The sequence below is a fragment of the Erinaceus europaeus genome, chromosome X (genome assembly GCF_950295315.1).
Source record: "Erinaceus europaeus chromosome X, mEriEur2.1, whole genome shotgun sequence".
Lineage (NCBI taxonomy): Eukaryota > Metazoa > Chordata > Mammalia > Eulipotyphla > Erinaceidae > Erinaceus > Erinaceus europaeus.
This window is the reverse complement of record NC_080185.1, coordinates 75,658,173-75,674,811: the sequence shown is the minus strand read 5'-3', so window position 1 is coordinate 75,674,811 and position 16,639 is coordinate 75,658,173. Positions and strand designations below refer to the sequence as shown.

Below are 16,639 nucleotides of genomic sequence, written 5' to 3'. Positions count from 1 at the left end.
CAGAGCTTAACCCGCTGTGCTACAGTCTGTCTCCAGGAATGACTTCCCTTCCCTTCCCCTCTGCCTTCCTCTCCCCTTCCCTTCTCTTCCCTCCCCTCCCCCCTCATCCTCCCCTCCCCTCATCCTCCCTTCCCCCTTCCCTCCCCTCCCCTTCCCCCTTTCCCCTCCCTTCCCCTTCCCTTCCCTTCCCTTCCCTTCCCTTCCCTTCCCTTCCCTTCCCTTCCCTTCCCCTTCCCCTTCCCCTTCCCCTTCCCCTTCCCCTTCCCCTTCCCCTTCCTCTCCCCTCCTTTCCCCTTCCCCTTCCCCTTCCCCTCCCCTTCCCCTTCCCCTCCCCTTCCCTTCTCCTTCCCTTCTCCTTCCTCTCCCCTCACTTCCCCTTCCCCAAAAGGAATAGAATTCTATGCATGGTAAAATAACACTCTGTATGTACACACGCTCTCTTTAATGTGTGTGTGTGTGTGTGTGTGTGTGTGTTTCTTTCCAACATGCTTTAGATTTGCTTGAGCTATTTCATAAATATCAGAAGAGCAGGTCAAAGTATGACACATAGTATATAAATTGTTTAGGTTGTGTTGTCTGGCTAGATGAGTCCATGAAGTACTCTGGGCAAATCATTCCTAGTGAGTATCAGGTAACAGGTTTGATGCTGTGTGATCTCTCTATCCATTCTTCCCACTCCTTTTCTCTTTATTTTTTATTTTATTTTTTTAACCGGGGCAGTGCTTAGCTCTGGGTGATGGTGGTGCAAGAGATTGAATTTGGGACTTTGGAGCCTCAGACATGAAATGTTTGTGTAACCATCATGCTATCTCCCCTGCCCCTTATTGTGTTTTAACTTTTTGCAATGTGCTCTAAACCTGCTGCACTACTGCCTTGTGTTTTAATTAAAACTGCCCTGTGTTTTAATTTTTAACTGAGAGAGATAGCAGAGCACTGCTCCATCATTTCACATAGTACCAGTGATTGAACCCTGTCGTATACCTTACCTCTAAGCCAGCTCCCCAGTCTCTGCTATTTTAAGGAACCTGTCCCTGATATAATCTGTTCTGATTTCTGGAGGCATCCTTACGTTTTTAGTCAGTTTTCCAAAATGACAATTTATGTGTAGGGTCAACTTAACTAATAAACATTGCATTCTATCGGTAGATTAATGTCCTTCATAAGCCACCATATGAACATCCAAAAGATTTGAAGCTCAGTGATGGTCGACTGCGTGTAGGATATGTGAGTTCTGACTTTGGAAATCATCCTACTTCTCACCTTATGCAGTCTATTCCAGGCATGCACAATCCTGATAAATTTGAGGTAAGACTAGAATTTTCCAAGAGTCTTAATTTGGTTAAGAGTAATTAATTTGGTTAAGAGTAATCCCACAGTGGTAGCTTTATTTTTCATGTTTATGTATTAAGCCAAATATCTTTTGGAAATATTTGAGCCAAGGTTGTTAATTTACTGTGTACTGTCTTTCAGGTTTTCTGTTATGCTTTGAGCCCAGATGATGGCACAAACTTTCGAGTGAAGGTGATGGCAGAAGCCAATCATTTCATTGATCTTTCTCAGGTATGTGAAACTAATTAAATTTTCAGACTTAAAAATTTTTTTAAATAGAATAATTATTTTAAAAATAGGGTGGTTAACTTTTATTTATTTTATTATGTATTTTTAAAACACACACACGAACACATAACACACACGCTCACACACACACCACTGCTCAGCTCTTGTTTGAGGAGTCCTGGGATTCATCTTGGGACATTCATCTTGGGACATTCATCTTGGGACATTTGGTGCCTCAGGCTTCAAAACCTTTTGCATAACCACTGCGTTGTCTCTCCAGCACCAAACTTCCCCAGATTTTTATTTTGAGCGAATAGTAAAACTGTTGGCTACTACATATTCACAGTTTTCTTATTTCCTTGGATGTTTGCTTTTATAATTGGCATGGCTTCACTTAGGTTATAAATGAAATAGAAATGTGGTGTATTTGTGTTCAGACATAAAACTTCTGAGGATTGAATAAACACTTATAGCAGATACATATTTTTAAAAGTTTTCTTTTTAAGATTTTATTTATTAATGAGAAAGAGAAAGAACCAGACACTCTGGTTCATGTGCTCAGGACCTCATGCTTGAGAGTCCAATACTTTACCTACTGTGCCACTTTCCAGACCACAGTAGATACATAATCGAACAAAATGGTAGTTTGTAAGAAAGATTAAAGCTTCATTTAAAGAACTAGTGGGACAGGAAGATAGTGTCCAGGTTTGAGGCCCTGGTGCCACATATATCACGTATACCACTGAGGGAAGCTCCTTAAATGGTGGAGCAGTGTTGTAGTATCTTTCCTTTCTCTTATCATTTTCTGTCTTATTTTCTATCTCTCTGTCTGAAATATAAAGGAAAAAAAATCTCTACCAGGAGCAGTAGAATCACACAAGTGTGAGCTCTAGGTGCAGAAATAAATAGCCATTGCCTTTGGTTAACTTTACTTCATTTGCCCCATTGCTATTTCCTCTGGGAGCATACAATTTTTTATGATAAATTTTCTTTACAGATCTTATTGACTAGTTTGGCAAACTAACAGTGATTTACAATCTAATATATCTGGTAATTTATATATGTCTATGAATCTTTGAAGTTTCTAGCATAAGGTCTGTGATGCTCTTATCTAATATATATATATTATAATATATAAGAACATCTTTTGCAATATAGCTATTGCTTCCAAAGTACACCTGACCGTTTTTGATGTTTAAGGTTGCACATTTTGTGATCAAGAAACACACTGCCCTTCACCTCTGAGACCTTTAGGGACTGTTTATTGACAGAAATTCCGCATGGTGTTCACAGCAATTTATTTGTGCTTTTTAAAAAAATATTTATTCCCTTTTGTTGCCCTTGCTTTATTGTTGTGGTTATTATTATTGTTATTGATGTTGCTATTGTTGGATAAGACAGAGAGAAATGGAGAGAGGAGGGGAAGACTGAGAGGGGGAGTAGACAGACACCTGCAGACCTGCTTCAACACTTGTGAAGTGACCTCTTACAGGTGGCTCGAACTGGGATCCTTACACTGGTCCTTGCGCTTTGCACCACGGGCGCTTAACCCGCTGCACTACTGCCCGACTCCCAGCATTTTTTTTTTTTTAACCAGAGCACTGATCATCTCTAGTTTATGGTGGAGCCTCAAGCATCACACCTTTTCTAAGTGGGCCTTGTTTGCCAATACTTCTCAGCAACGATTTGTCCTCAGGTATACCCTAATGCCAAATGAAATGATCTTCTCACCATTAATAAAATAAAGAAGATTTAGGGACTGGGTGATGGTGCACCTGGTTGAGCACACATGTTACAATGTGGAAGGACCTGGGTTAGAGCCCCTGCTCCCCACCTGCAGAAGGAAAGCTTTATGTTTATGAGTGTTGAGGCAGGGCTGCAGATGTCTGTCTCTGAAGTTTCCCTCTCTGTCATGCCCTTCCCTCTTGATTTCTAGCTGTTTCTATCCAGTAAATAAATAGAGAAAACATTTAAAAAAAAAAAAGGATTTAATTATGAGAGAGAAATGGGTAGAGCTCTGTTCAGCTCTGACATACTCTAGTTTTGGAGATTGAACCTCCAGTTTCTGGGATCCCAGGCATACAAGTTCATACTACAATAGGCCAAGCTGTCTCCCTGGCCCTGGTCAGCATTTTTTTTTTTTTAAAAACCAGGGCATTGCTCAGCTCTGGTTTATGGTGGTGCAGGGGATTGAACCTGGGACTTTGGAGCCTCAGCCATAACCATTATGCTATCTACCCCATCCAATTTATTTTCTACTCAGGTTTTTTTTTTCTTTTCTTGTTGTTTATCTTTCTTTTAATACATTTTATATCCCTTGTGGAGCTTGGAGTCAGGACTTCTAATTTCTGAGATCAAACCCGTATAAGGTGCCTTTTCTAAATAAATCTATATCCTCCCACCCCCACAACATTGTTTACTTCAAATACCAATACCAACTTCTCTATGAAACCTTGTTGGGGTCCAGCTCATTATTGGCTCATCTGCTTAAGTGCACACATTTCCATGCATAAAGCCTGGGGATTGAACTCCAATCCTCATCTGCAGGGGGAAACAGATTTACAGGTATCTTTCTCCTTATTTTCCCCATCTCCTCTCAATTTGTCTCTGTCCTATGAAATAAAATATGAACAAATAAAGGAGGGGGAAGGCTACCAGAAGTGGTGGATTCATAATGCCAGTACCAAGCCCCAGCAGTAACCCTGGTGGCAATTAAAAAAAATAAAAAGTGGAGCCAGGTGGTGGCACATCTGGTTGAGTGCACATGTTACAATGTACAAGAACCCAGGTTCAAGCCCCCAGTCCCTACCTGCAGGGAGAAAGCCTCACAAGTGGTAAGGCAGTGCTGCAGGTGTCTCTTTTTTCTCTCCCAATCTATCTCTCCCTACCCTCTTGATTTCTGTCTCTAATAAATAATAGATAATAAAAATAGTAAAAAAAAAACTAGAAACTTTGTTATTAATATATTTAGTGTAGAAGTAAATTTAATTAATTAGGTTTATAGGATTGATAGGACAGAAATTAAGAGTGGAAGGGGCAGTTAAGGAGAGAGAAAGGGGCACACCTGCATACGTACGGTACTGCTTCATTACGTGTGAAGTGGGGACTGGGTTAGTTCAAACCCAGGCCCTTGTACCTTGTAACATAATCGTAGTGGCAGGTGTGCCACCGCCCAATCTCTAGAACTAAATTAAATAATTTTAAATATTTTTTTTAATTTTTTTATTTAAGAAAGGATTAGTGAACAAAAGCATAAGGTAGGAGGGGTACAACTCCACACAATTCCCAACACCCAATCCCCATAACCCACCCCCTCCCATGGTAGCTTTCCCATTCTCTATCCTTCTGGGAGCATGGACCCAGGGTCGTTGAGGGTTGCAGAAGGTAGAAGGTCTGGCTTCTGTAATTGCTTCCCCGCTGAACATGGGCGTTGACTGGTCGGTCCATACCCCCAGTCTGCCTCTCTCTTTCCCTAGTAGGGTGTGACTCTGGGGAAGCTGAGCTCCAGGACACATTGGTGGGGTCAATAATTTTAAAGATTTATGAAGTGTGTGTGTGTATAGAGAAAGAGAGAAAACCAGAGCATCACTGGCTTATGCCATGCTGGGATCAAAATTGGAACCTCCTGCTTGAGAGTCCGTGCTTTATTCATTACCGCTTTCTTTTATTTAATTAAATTGATTGATTAATTAATTAGTTCCCTTTTGTTGCCCTTGTTTTATTGCTGTAGTTATTGTTGATGTTGTTGTTGTTGGATGGGACAGAGAGAAATGGAGAGAGGTAGGAAGATAGAGAGGAGGAGAGAAAGATAAACACCTGCAGACCTGCTTCACCTCTTGTGAAGTGACTTCCCTGCAGGTGGGGAGCTGGGGCTCGAACCACGATCCTTAAGCGGGTTGTTCTGCTTTGCACCACATGTGCTTAACCCACTGAGCTACTGCCCGACTCCCCCTCATTGCCACTTTCTAGGCCTCTCAAGCTAGAAGTAAATCATGCTTCCTTGGTGTTTTGATTTTGTAATGCTTTGCAAAGGTCAATTTTAATGGTACTTTTAACTGTGTGTGTAATCTTGCATTAATGAAATCTTTTGTTCTCACATTTGTATCTGGGGATCTTAATTCTGTTCAGTGCCATTAGAACTAATTTAATTAGCCTGGATCAATTCCTCTTTCTCTTTCTCTCTCTCCCTCTATTCCATAGATTCCATGCAATGGAAAAGCAGCAGATCGAATTCATCAGGATGGAATACATATCCTTGTAAATATGAATGGCTATACTAAGGGTGCACGAAACGAACTCTTTGCTCTCAGACCAGCTCCCATTCAGGTAAAGAAATTAATAATAATCTCAGGTTAAAAAAGTAGTGTTGTATTTTTTCCTCTCTGAGTTAATATATTGAAAACAATACATGCTTGACTTAAAGAACAAGAAATAGTATGGTTCTGGAAATACACAGGAAGAATACATTGCTCACAGATTCATGTTTGTGGAGATATGTGCAGGGCAAAGAGTTTTTCTGTCTTGTAAACTGGGTAAATTTTTTTTAATTATCTTTATTAGATAGAGACAGGTAGAAATCGAGAGGGAAGGGCATGATAGGGAGGGAGAGAGACAGAGAGACACCTGCAACCCTGCTTCACCACTTGTGAAGCTTTCCCCCTGCAGGTGGGAACCAGGGGATCAAGCCTAGGTCCTTGCGCATTGTAACATGTGCGCTCAACCAGGTGCGCCACCACCTGGCCCCAAACCTTTTCTTAATTGGAGGATTAGTCTTGAAAATTCATTTTTCAAGTATTTGAGAGGAGAAGGAGAAAGAGAAAATCCAATATTACGGATCAAACTGTAGACCTCATGTTGGAGGGGGCAACACTTAATCCATTGTGCCACCTCTTGTACCACAATCGTAACAGTTCTGCTTGATTGCTTTTGGCCAAAATAACCTTTCTGTTTTATTTATCTTTGGAACCTTTGATGAATTCTAGTCAATATTTTGTCTGATTACATGCTCTCCCTTTTTAGGCAATGTGGCTGGGCTACCCTGGAACTAGCGGTGCACTCTTCATGGATTATATCATCACTGATCAGGAAACCTCACCAGCTGAGGTTGCTGAGCAGTATTCTGAGAAACTGGCTTATATGCCCCATACTTTCTTTATTGGTGATCACGCTAATATGTTCCCTCACCTAAAGGTAGGTAGATAAAGCTATACTGTAGCGTAATTGCAATGAACTATAGTTTTTTTTCCTTCCTTGCTATTATCTTTATACATCCTAAAAGACATGTCTGAACATTTTTTCCATTAGAAAAAAGCAGTCATTGATTTTAAGTCAAATGGACATATTTATGACAATCGGATTGTTCTGAATGGCATCGATCTCAAAGCCTTTCTGGATAGTCTACCAGATGTGAAAATTGTCAAGGTCAGAACCTAGTCGATATTGCCATAGAAATAAAGTTTACCTGCATTTGAAATCTTTCCCTAAAGATGCAGTTTGTGTTACTTTTTTCTCCCCATAGATGAAATGTCCTGATGGAGGAGATAATGCTGACACTAGTAATATAGCTCTTAATATGCCTGTCATTCCTATGAATACTATTGCAGAAGCAGTTATTGAAATGATAAACAGAGGACAAATTCAGATAACCATTAATGGATTCAGTATTAGCAATGGACTGGCAACTACCCAGGTGAGAAGAGAATAATACCACCATATCTAAACATGTATTTTTCTCCTAGTAACTCGAGATAAGGTCATTATTATTTTTAAAAATATTTATTCCTTTTTATTATCCTTGTTTTATTGTTGTAGTTATTGTTGTTATTCATGTCGTCGTTGTTGGATAGGACAGAGAGAAATGGAGAGAGAAGGGGAAGAAAGAGGGAGAGAAAGGTAGACACCTGCAGACCTGTTTTACCTGTGAAGCGACTCCCCTGCAGATCGGGAGCCAGGGGTTCAAACCAGGATCCTTAGGCCGGTCCTTGCACTTTGCGCCACCTGTGCTTAACCTGCTGCGCTACCGCCCAACTCCCAAGGCCATTATTTTATAGATGTGGGTCATAGAAGCTTGGAAGGTGATGGTGCAGTGGATAAATGTAGTCATTTCAGTGAAAATTGGTATCTTATATAAGTTTGTCTGATCAGAAAAGGTTTCTGTATTCAGGCCTGCTATTTTATCAGATTCTAGTGTATTAATAATGTTATTCCCTATGACTTACTCTTACCATTGATGCACTATAGGCATCACAGAGTTTTTGGTTTCTGTCTCTATGAACCATTCCTCCTCTTTTATTATTTTTTTTAACCAGAATGCAACTCAGTTCTGACTTATTGCTTATTTTGGTGTTGGGGGGAGGGGGGCGACACAGACACGAGTGGGACTGTGGAGCCTCAGGCATGAGAGTCTCTTTGCATAACCATTATGCTATACATCCCACCCTGAATAATTATTTCCTTAGTTAAATCTTACTCATTTTAGGTTTTTTCAGTTCAGATAGCTACTCTAGGAATCCATCCATGTCCTTATCCCTAGCCTCTGTTTCCTTTCTCTGTTGGTACTTCATGTTATCTACTTTTGTATATGTGATGGTCTAGTTTCATTCTTCTGTACATTTCCACTGTATTTTTTTCCCTCCTACACCATTTGTTGAAGGACTGTATTTTCTCCAATTAATGTTTTTGGGGCCCTTACCAAAATTAGTTGCCCGCAGATGTTGGAGCTTTAGTGAATAATTTTAAATCTATCCTAGTTGTAATAATGTAATGAGTATTCAGCAAATCAGTACTGCATTACTTGAGAAAGTGAATTTGAAGCTTTGTAGAGATTATAAAGTAGGCATCTCAGACCTCAAAGAAATTAAGTTTTATTGGTGTAACTTTATACCAACAGCACTGAAGTGAATTCTTTGCTCTCAGACCCTCTCTTGAATAAAGTGATTGATAATAATCACAATATGCTTTAGGCTAAAATAGCAGTGATGTCTTTCCGCCTGTGTAATCTGAAAGTAGAATATTTATAAATAGTATGATTTTTGACAGGTTACGTTTTGAGCCTGGGAATGATATTATTAATTCATATGACAAAAAGTTTGAGCATTCCTAGACTTGTCCCCTCCTGCACTCCCCCAGATTGCCTAGTACACATGCGTGTTCTGCTTTCAGATAGTGAGAGAAACCTGTACCGGAAATTTGAAATGGTAGGATTGAGGCATGCTTGACTTATGAGGAAAAGGTGCAGTTCTTGAAATACATAGACAGGAACAAAGAATTCTGAGTTTAGAACACAGTGCCTCTGTATATAACTGTAATAGTTAAGTCACAGTAGGGGATGCTCAGATGGCGTGGGAATTTCAAGAAAAGACTAATTGTTTATACAAAAATCTCAGAACCAGTGTTCATCATTGTGAGGGAAGAGTATCTTAGCAGAGGCTATTTGGAGTGGTAATTTAAGTTTAGCTTTGAAGAGTGTGCAGAATTTCTAGATATTTTATCTAGATATTTTCTAGATAAAAATGGATTTCTAGGGGGTCGGGCGGTAGTGTAGCTGGCAAACGCAAGGCAAACGCAAACATGTGGCGCCAAACGCAAGGACTGGCTTAAGGATCCAGTTTGAGCCCCTGGCTCCCCACCTGTAGGGGAGTCGCTTCATAGGCAGTGAAGCAGGTCTGCAGGTGTCTATCTTTCTCTCCCCTTCTCTGTCTTCCCCATCTCTCTCCATTTCTCTCTGTCCAATCCAACAATAATGACAACAATAACAACAATAGTAATAGCCACAACAATGATTAAAAAAAAGCAAGGGCAACAAAAGGGAAAATAAATATTTAAAAAATTGATTTCTGGATTTTTGATCATAACTGTTTGGCCTGCATGAAAAGTTTTATAGTATAATCCTCCCCAAATAAGGTAGCTAGACATTTGTTTTTATGTGGTGTTGGGAAGTGAATACAGGCACTCACACATGTATGATTCCTTGTTGGACCAAGTCTTTCATAGAGGGTAAGAGTCATCAGTTTGCCATAAATGGCACCCCCATGCTGCTGATGGTGCTTCTGTGTGATGGCCAGCGCTTGAACAAAAGGCTGCACACGTGAAGGTTTCTGTTTTACTGGACAAACTATCTCCTCATCCTCTACCTTTGTTTTCTCATGGCTGCTTCTTGACCTGACCTGTAACACTTTACATACATCTTCAGGATTCTATATTGACTTAAAAAAAAAACAGAACCATACTGACTTTAAATATAATCTTATTCCTTTTCTTCTAGATCAACAATAAGGCTGCAACTGGAGAGGAGGTTCCCCGTACTATTATTGTAACCACCCGTTCTCAGTATGGCCTACCAGAAGATGCCATTGTGTACTGTAACTTCAATCAGTTATATAAAATAGACCCTTCTACTCTGCAGATGTGGGCAAATGTGAGTATTTGTAAAGTCATTTAAATATTTATTACCAGAGCACTGCTCTGCTTTGGCAGGGAGATTGAACCTGGGAGCTTGGAGCCTCAGGCATGAGTCTTTTTTGCATAACTGTTATGCTATCCTCTATGCCCTCATTATTATTATTATTTTTTTAATTAATTAATTTATTCCTTTTGTTGCCCTTGTTGTTTTGTTGTTGTAGTTATTATTGATGTCATTGTTGTTGGATAGGACAGAGAGAAATGGAGAGAGGGGGAGAGAAAGACAGACACCTGCAGACCTGCTTCACCGCCTGTGAAGTGACTCCCCTGTATGTGGGGAGCCAGGGGCTCGAACCGGGATCCTTCCACTGGTCCTTGTGCTTAGCGCCACCTGCGCTTAACCTGCTGAGCTACCGCCCGATTCCCTATTATTATTTTTTTAACTGATGAGGGCTAACTCATGAGGTAGGATTGTGCCTTGCTGTATATGCAGCTGGGGTTCAAGCACCTGCAGCACATGGGAGAACCATGGAGATACTCCAGTGCTATGGTGTCTCTCTGTCTCTGACTAAAGTAAAAGAAAATAAATAGTCCATGAGCAAGGTCCTGATGCTGCAAAAAAAATCTCTCTAGATTCTTAACACAATATTTAGGAAAAAAAACCCCCCCCCATTCTCTGTTCGGGAATTGTGCTCATTTATCCCCTTTGAACTAGTTATAGATTTGTTTGTTTGTTTATGAGAGAGAAGCAGAGTAGCACTCTGGCCCATGTAGTACCAGAGATTGAACTCCATACCCTATGCCTGGGAATCCAAACTTTGTCCACTGCACCACCTCCTGGACCATAAGAGTTCCTGATTTTTTTTTTTTTTTTGCCTCCAGGGTTATTGCTGGGACTCAGTGCCTACACCATGAGTCCACTGATCCTGGAGGCCATCCCCCCCTTTTGTTGCCCTTGTTATTGTAGCCTTGTTGTAGTTATTGTGGTTATTGTTGATGATATCGTTCGTTGTTGGATAAGACAGAGAGAAATGGAGAGAGGATGGGAAAACGGGGGGAGAGAAAGACAGACACCTGCAGACCTGCTTCACCGCCTGTGAAGCGACTCCCCTGCAGGTGGGGAGCTGGGTGCTTGAACCGGGATTCTTATGCCGGTCCTTATGCTTTGCGCCACGTGCACTTAACCCGCTGCGCTACTGCCCAACTCCCCAGAGTTCCCAATTTTTAAGGCTATTTCTCCCCTCCCAGCATGTGAATATTGCATTCTCCCCCCCTTTTTTTTTTTTTAAGAATTTGTTTATTTATGAGAAAGATAGGCAGAGAGAGAAAGAACCAGACACCACTCTGGCACATGTGCTGCCGGGGATTGAACTCAGGAACTCATAGTTGAGAATCCAATGCTTTATCCACTGTGCCACCTCCAGGACCACCCTTGTTTTTACTTAAGTATTCAGAAAACACAGAGATCAGCAAAATTTGTCTTAAGAGGCCAAATGGTAAGCATTTTTGGTTTTGCAGTCCATGCTTTCTGTTACATCGCCTCAACTTTACAGTAGCCAAAGTATCATTGATGTTTTGCAAATGAGTGATTATGCTTTCCAACAGTTATTTACAAAAACAGGCAGCATGTTACCAGGAGATAGCTCACAGGGAGGGACACTTGCTTTGCTATGCTCTCAGTCCCTGCTCCATGCGTCACAGCACTGGAGGAAACGAATGCTATGATGATTCTCCCTCCCTCTCTATTTGAATGAACAAGCTGACCTAAAAGTAATGATGTAGCTTAAGATGTGTGAGACCCTGGCTTCACTAAAACAAACAAGATGAAAAACAAACAAACAAGCCAGGCAGCATGCCAGATTTGGCTCCCTAGCTCTCGTTTGCCAGCTGTACATCAGTCTGTAAGCTGATAGCAGAATCTCTCCTGTGCATCCACCCATGTTTAAGTTTCTTGCAATATTGCCTTATAGCCAGAAAGGAAGTAATGATGTCATTTCTTCTTCTTCACTGCTTCACCACTTATGAAGCCCCCTCCCCCACAGGTGGGGACTTGGGGTCTTGACCCCTGGTCTTTGTGCATGACAATGTGTGTGCTCACTCGGCCTCTGTGCTGTTCTTAATAGACTAGAGTGCATAAGCAGGATATCTCTCTCTCTGTCTCTGTCTCTCTCATAAAGATAAATGGTGGAGGGTGGATGGGGAACACAACACTAAAAATTTCTATAATGCGGTGGGGGTCAGGCTTAATTCTAGGTTGTAAACTTGGCGAAATATTGTCCTATCCAAGTGAGCTATTTTGCTGGCCCATATACAAGACCTCTTAAGGCTCTAAACTTTGCTATCATAACTGGTTTTTATGTCATAGAACTAAAACGAAGAGAAATAATTCCTTCATTTTTTACCAAGCTGAGTCTGTCCTTCTGTATCTTTGTCTCTCCCTATCTGCCTGCCTGCTTCCCTCTCTCTCTCTCTCTCTGTGTGTGTGTGTGTGTGTGTGTGTGTGTGTGTGTGTGTGTGTGTGTGTAAAAAGAAAGTGAAGGATGGAGAAGAGTAGATAAATATAGGTCATTGTCCTTTAATTTTCCTGAGTTTGTGGGAAATTTATTTGGCAGCAAAATGACCTGAACTGATGGTAGACTGTGGTTTTTGCTTCATTTTAAGGTATGAATATTCTTACATCTCCACTCAGAGATACCTATGTGTTTACTTGGGAGTTGCCACTGAAGGTGTTACTTGTTAGCACCTTTTTAAAAATTGAAATATTCTTAATTCAGAAATTCCTGTTTTTATGACTTTCAGGGAAGGGTTAGTATGTGATACATTTAATGGACACATTTAAGTAACCAGTCGGTACCTATGACCTCTGGGTTAAATTCAGCCCCTCTGGTTTTGTAAGTAAATTTTATTGACAACCACACCTGCTTGTTTACATGTTATCTGTGTCTGCTTTCATTTGAAAAGGTACAACTGAGCAGTTAATGACAATCCATGTGATTATAGTCCAAAATATTTGCTCTCTGCTTCTTTATTTAAGGGGGGGATGACACACATCTGACACCTGATCATTTGATTTGCAAATAAAATTAAGCAAGTTTGAGCAATCTTCATTTGTATGCCATGGTAAAGGATTTAAATTTTAAACAGGAGAATTCCTATCTCATCAGCGTCAATTTCCACAGTCCATACTGCCTCAGATTATTTTGCCAGTTACTTGTTTTACATTTTACATTAATCTGGTCTTGCTTTGAACACTCTTCGGCTACTCAGAAGAACTCAAAACTCAAAATTACATTGATCTAATTTATCTAAGTGAAGGAAAGGCTTATGTTCACAGTAGGCTGCTGTCTGGGTGAAAATGATATAATAGAGTTACTAGAGATCTATGGGAGTCTTACTTGAGAAAGCAAGAAGTGCTATTAGTAAGTATTCTTAATTCCCCTATTTTAGATTCTGAAGCGTGTTCCCAATAGTGTGCTCTGGCTGTTACGATTTCCAGCAGTAGGAGAGCCCAATATTCAGCAATATGCACAGAACATGGGCCTCCCTCAGAATCGTATCATTTTTTCACCTGTTGCTCCCAAAGAGGAACATGTGAGGAGAGGTCAGCTGGCTGATGTCTGCCTGGACACTCCACTCTGTAATGGACACACCACTGGAATGGATGTCCTCTGGGCAGGAACCCCCATGGTGACTATGCCAGGTGAGTTGCTGGTAATTCGCCCAGAGTCTATTTTCTTTCTTTCATTCATTAAATAATAATAATAATAATAATAATAATAATTATTATTATTATTATAATAACATGCTCATTTGGTATATGTCCAGATGAAATTGTATACACTAGAGGCACCATGTAAGGGCAAGATGACAGAAAACGAAACTTGTTCAGTTCTAAGCATTTGGCTTTGTATAACATACATAACATTAACAACTACTATTTTGCATTGTTAGCTGTGTGATTCTTTTTCTTATTGCAGGAGAGACCCTTGCTTCTCGAGTTGCAGCTTCTCAGCTTACTTGTTTAGGCTGTCTTGAACTTATTGCTAAAAATAGACAAGAATATGAAGATATAGCTGTGAAACTTGGAACTGATCTAGAATAGTAAGTAAATTTATCCATAGATTTTAATGAAAATTAATTTGTAAAATGAGGGAAACTTTAGTGAGAATATTAGTGTTATAAAATGAAAGCAAATTTATTGTAATCTAAATAAGTGAAGATCCTATGTGATTTGGATGGGAGAAGAGCTTTTTAAGCCTTTATAAATGAAGTTATTTTAAGGTCATATCATATCAGATATGAGTTCCTGACCTTTTTTTTTTTTTTTTTTTTTTGATACATTGGCTTCAATGGTAGTTATTTTTCTTAATATTTATTTACTTATTTATTTATTCCCTTTTGTTGACCAGTCTTTTCTCAAGTGGTAGAGTAGACTGACCCAGCCTCTCTTCACAGTGGGACAGTTGCTACCATTGCTGTTGTATAGTGAAGGCAATTCTGGAGAGGCCCACTAGAGGGCTTATGATGACAGTCCTGATGGAAATGACCTATGATGGTCATAGACTTCTGTTAGAAGTCTAGGCCCTCCCCACCTGCAGGGGAGTCACTTCACAGGCGGTGAAGCAGGTCTGCAGGTGTCTGTCTTTCTCTCCTCCTCTCTGTCTTCCCCTCCTCTCTCCATTTCTCTCTGTCCTATCCAACAACGACAACAACAACAATAATAACTACAACAATAAAACAACAAGGGCAACAAAAGGGAATAAATAAAATAAAAAAAATAAAAAATAAAAAAAAGAAGTCTAGGCCCATAGTATCTATGGGGAATCCAAGGATTCCTTTCTTTTTCTTTTTTTTTAATATTTATTTATTTCCCCTCTTGTTGCCCTTGTTTTTCATTGTTTTTTAGTTATTGTTGTTAGATAGGACAGAGAGAAATGGGGAGAGGAGGGGAAGACAGAGATGGGGAGAGAAAGATGTACCTGCAGACCTGCTTCACCACCTGTGAAGTGATTCCCCTGCAGGTGGGGGTCCTTAAGCCAGTCCTTGCGCTTTGCACCACGTGTGCTTAATCCCACTGCGCTACCGCCCGACCCCCCCCCCCCCCCCCCAAGGATTCCTTTTTAAGATGATGGGGTGGCCTGGTATTGACCGAAAAGGCCATCATTAAAGTGAGAGTCTCTTGCCCATACCCCAACTTTTGTAGTTTTTTCTGTATCTGATGATCATAGACTTTCTTCAGGTTGTTAAAGTGTTGAATGTCATTTGTTGTATCCACATCAGTATTAGGTTTATGGGGTCTGGCATTAAGTTAGGGAGGAAATTCACCTAGGATTTTAGTGGGGGTCAGTGTTTTCTACCTTAAATTTAAAAAGGAGGGGAAACAGTCTGCTTGAAGTTTCAGAAGTGTGAGCATGAAACCCAGGTGGACAACAAAGGGAAGAAGAAAGATCTTTGTAACCCAAATAGAACGTTACCATTAGGGCAGAAACATTCTTCCTGGCTCCTCTCAGTTGGTTCCCCTCACTGACTCTAGAGACCAACTACTGTTATGAAAAATTTCCTTCCTCTCCATATTTTAGTTTTGTTCTTATATAACGATACACAAATGGAACCCTGTTTTAAGCTTTATCCATGTTGTTGGTCATACTTATTTCATTCTGTCATGTCACTGAGTAATATTTTATTGTATGGATGTTTTCTTATTGCCATACAGACATTTACCAAAAATAGAACACATGGCTGGGTAGAACACAGAACTTGATAGCCTTAGGCTCCCGATTTGATCCCTGGCACTGAATATGCCAGAGCTAGTGATGCTCTGGTTTCTCTCTCAACAGTAACAGAGCCTAAAATTATTTTTTTTAAATTTTTTTTAATATTTATTTTATTTATTTTTTCCCTTTTGTTGCCATTGTTGTTTTATTGTTGTAGTTATTATTGTTGTTGTCATTGTTGGATAGGACAGAGAGAAATGGAGAGAGGGAAGGGAAGACAGAGAGGAGGAGAGAAAGATAGACACCTGCAGACCTGCTTCACCGCCTGTGAAGCGACTCCCCTGCAGGTGGGGAGCCGGGGTTCGAACCGGGATCCTTATGTCGGTCTTTGTGCTTTGCGCCACCTGCACTTAGCCCGCTGCACTACAGCCCGACTCCCCTAAAATTATTTCTATGTGGATGTTCACATTAAAGATTTTTTAAAAATTATCCTTATTTATTGGATAGAGATAGCCAGAAATCAAGAAGGAAGGGTGTGATAGAGAGGGAGAGAAAAAAAAGACACCTGCAGCACTGCTTCACCAGTTGCCAAAGCTTTCCCCCTGCAGGTGGGGGCCAAGGGATCAAACTTGGGTCCTTGTGTATTGTAAAATGTGCGCTCAGCCTGGTGCGCCACCACCCGGCCCCGATTTTCACATTAATATGGTCGTGGTTTGATTTCAGTCAGCAAATGTGTATAGCTAATTTATTCTGTGACAACAAACTTTAAATGATGTATTAGAAGGTGAGTAGACTCCGCACCACCATAAGTCAGAGCTGAGCAGTGCTCTGATAAACAAACAAAAACAGTAGAAATATGTCCCCCTACTATTCCCAGAAAAATCTATTGCCTTTTGCCCTGTTTCTGAACTGAACCACTATATGTCTTTACATTTGTCTTTTTTTAGCAATAGATATTTGCTTTTTGT

The 16,639-nt window shown here is 40.4% G+C and overlaps 1 protein-coding gene across 2 annotated transcripts in view; it reads left to right on the top strand.

Moving 5' to 3' along the window:
• The window catches only part of OGT (O-linked N-acetylglucosamine (GlcNAc) transferase), a 58,337-nt gene that overhangs the window by 37,739 nt on the left and 3,959 nt on the right, over nt 1-16,639 (top strand). For both annotated transcript variants that reach the window (XM_007538251.2, XM_007538250.2), the window contains exons 13-21: nt 1,147-1,305; nt 1,471-1,560; nt 5,758-5,883; nt 6,577-6,747; nt 6,862-6,978; nt 7,076-7,246; nt 9,821-9,973; nt 13,405-13,657; nt 13,935-14,058. In XM_007538251.2, the coding sequence (XP_007538313.1) occupies nt 1,147-1,305; nt 1,471-1,560; nt 5,758-5,883; nt 6,577-6,747; nt 6,862-6,978; nt 7,076-7,246; nt 9,821-9,973; nt 13,405-13,657; nt 13,935-14,058 (1,364 nt within the window). The remainder of the gene's footprint in view (nt 1-1,146; nt 1,306-1,470; nt 1,561-5,757; nt 5,884-6,576; nt 6,748-6,861; nt 6,979-7,075; nt 7,247-9,820; nt 9,974-13,404; nt 13,658-13,934; nt 14,059-16,639) is intronic.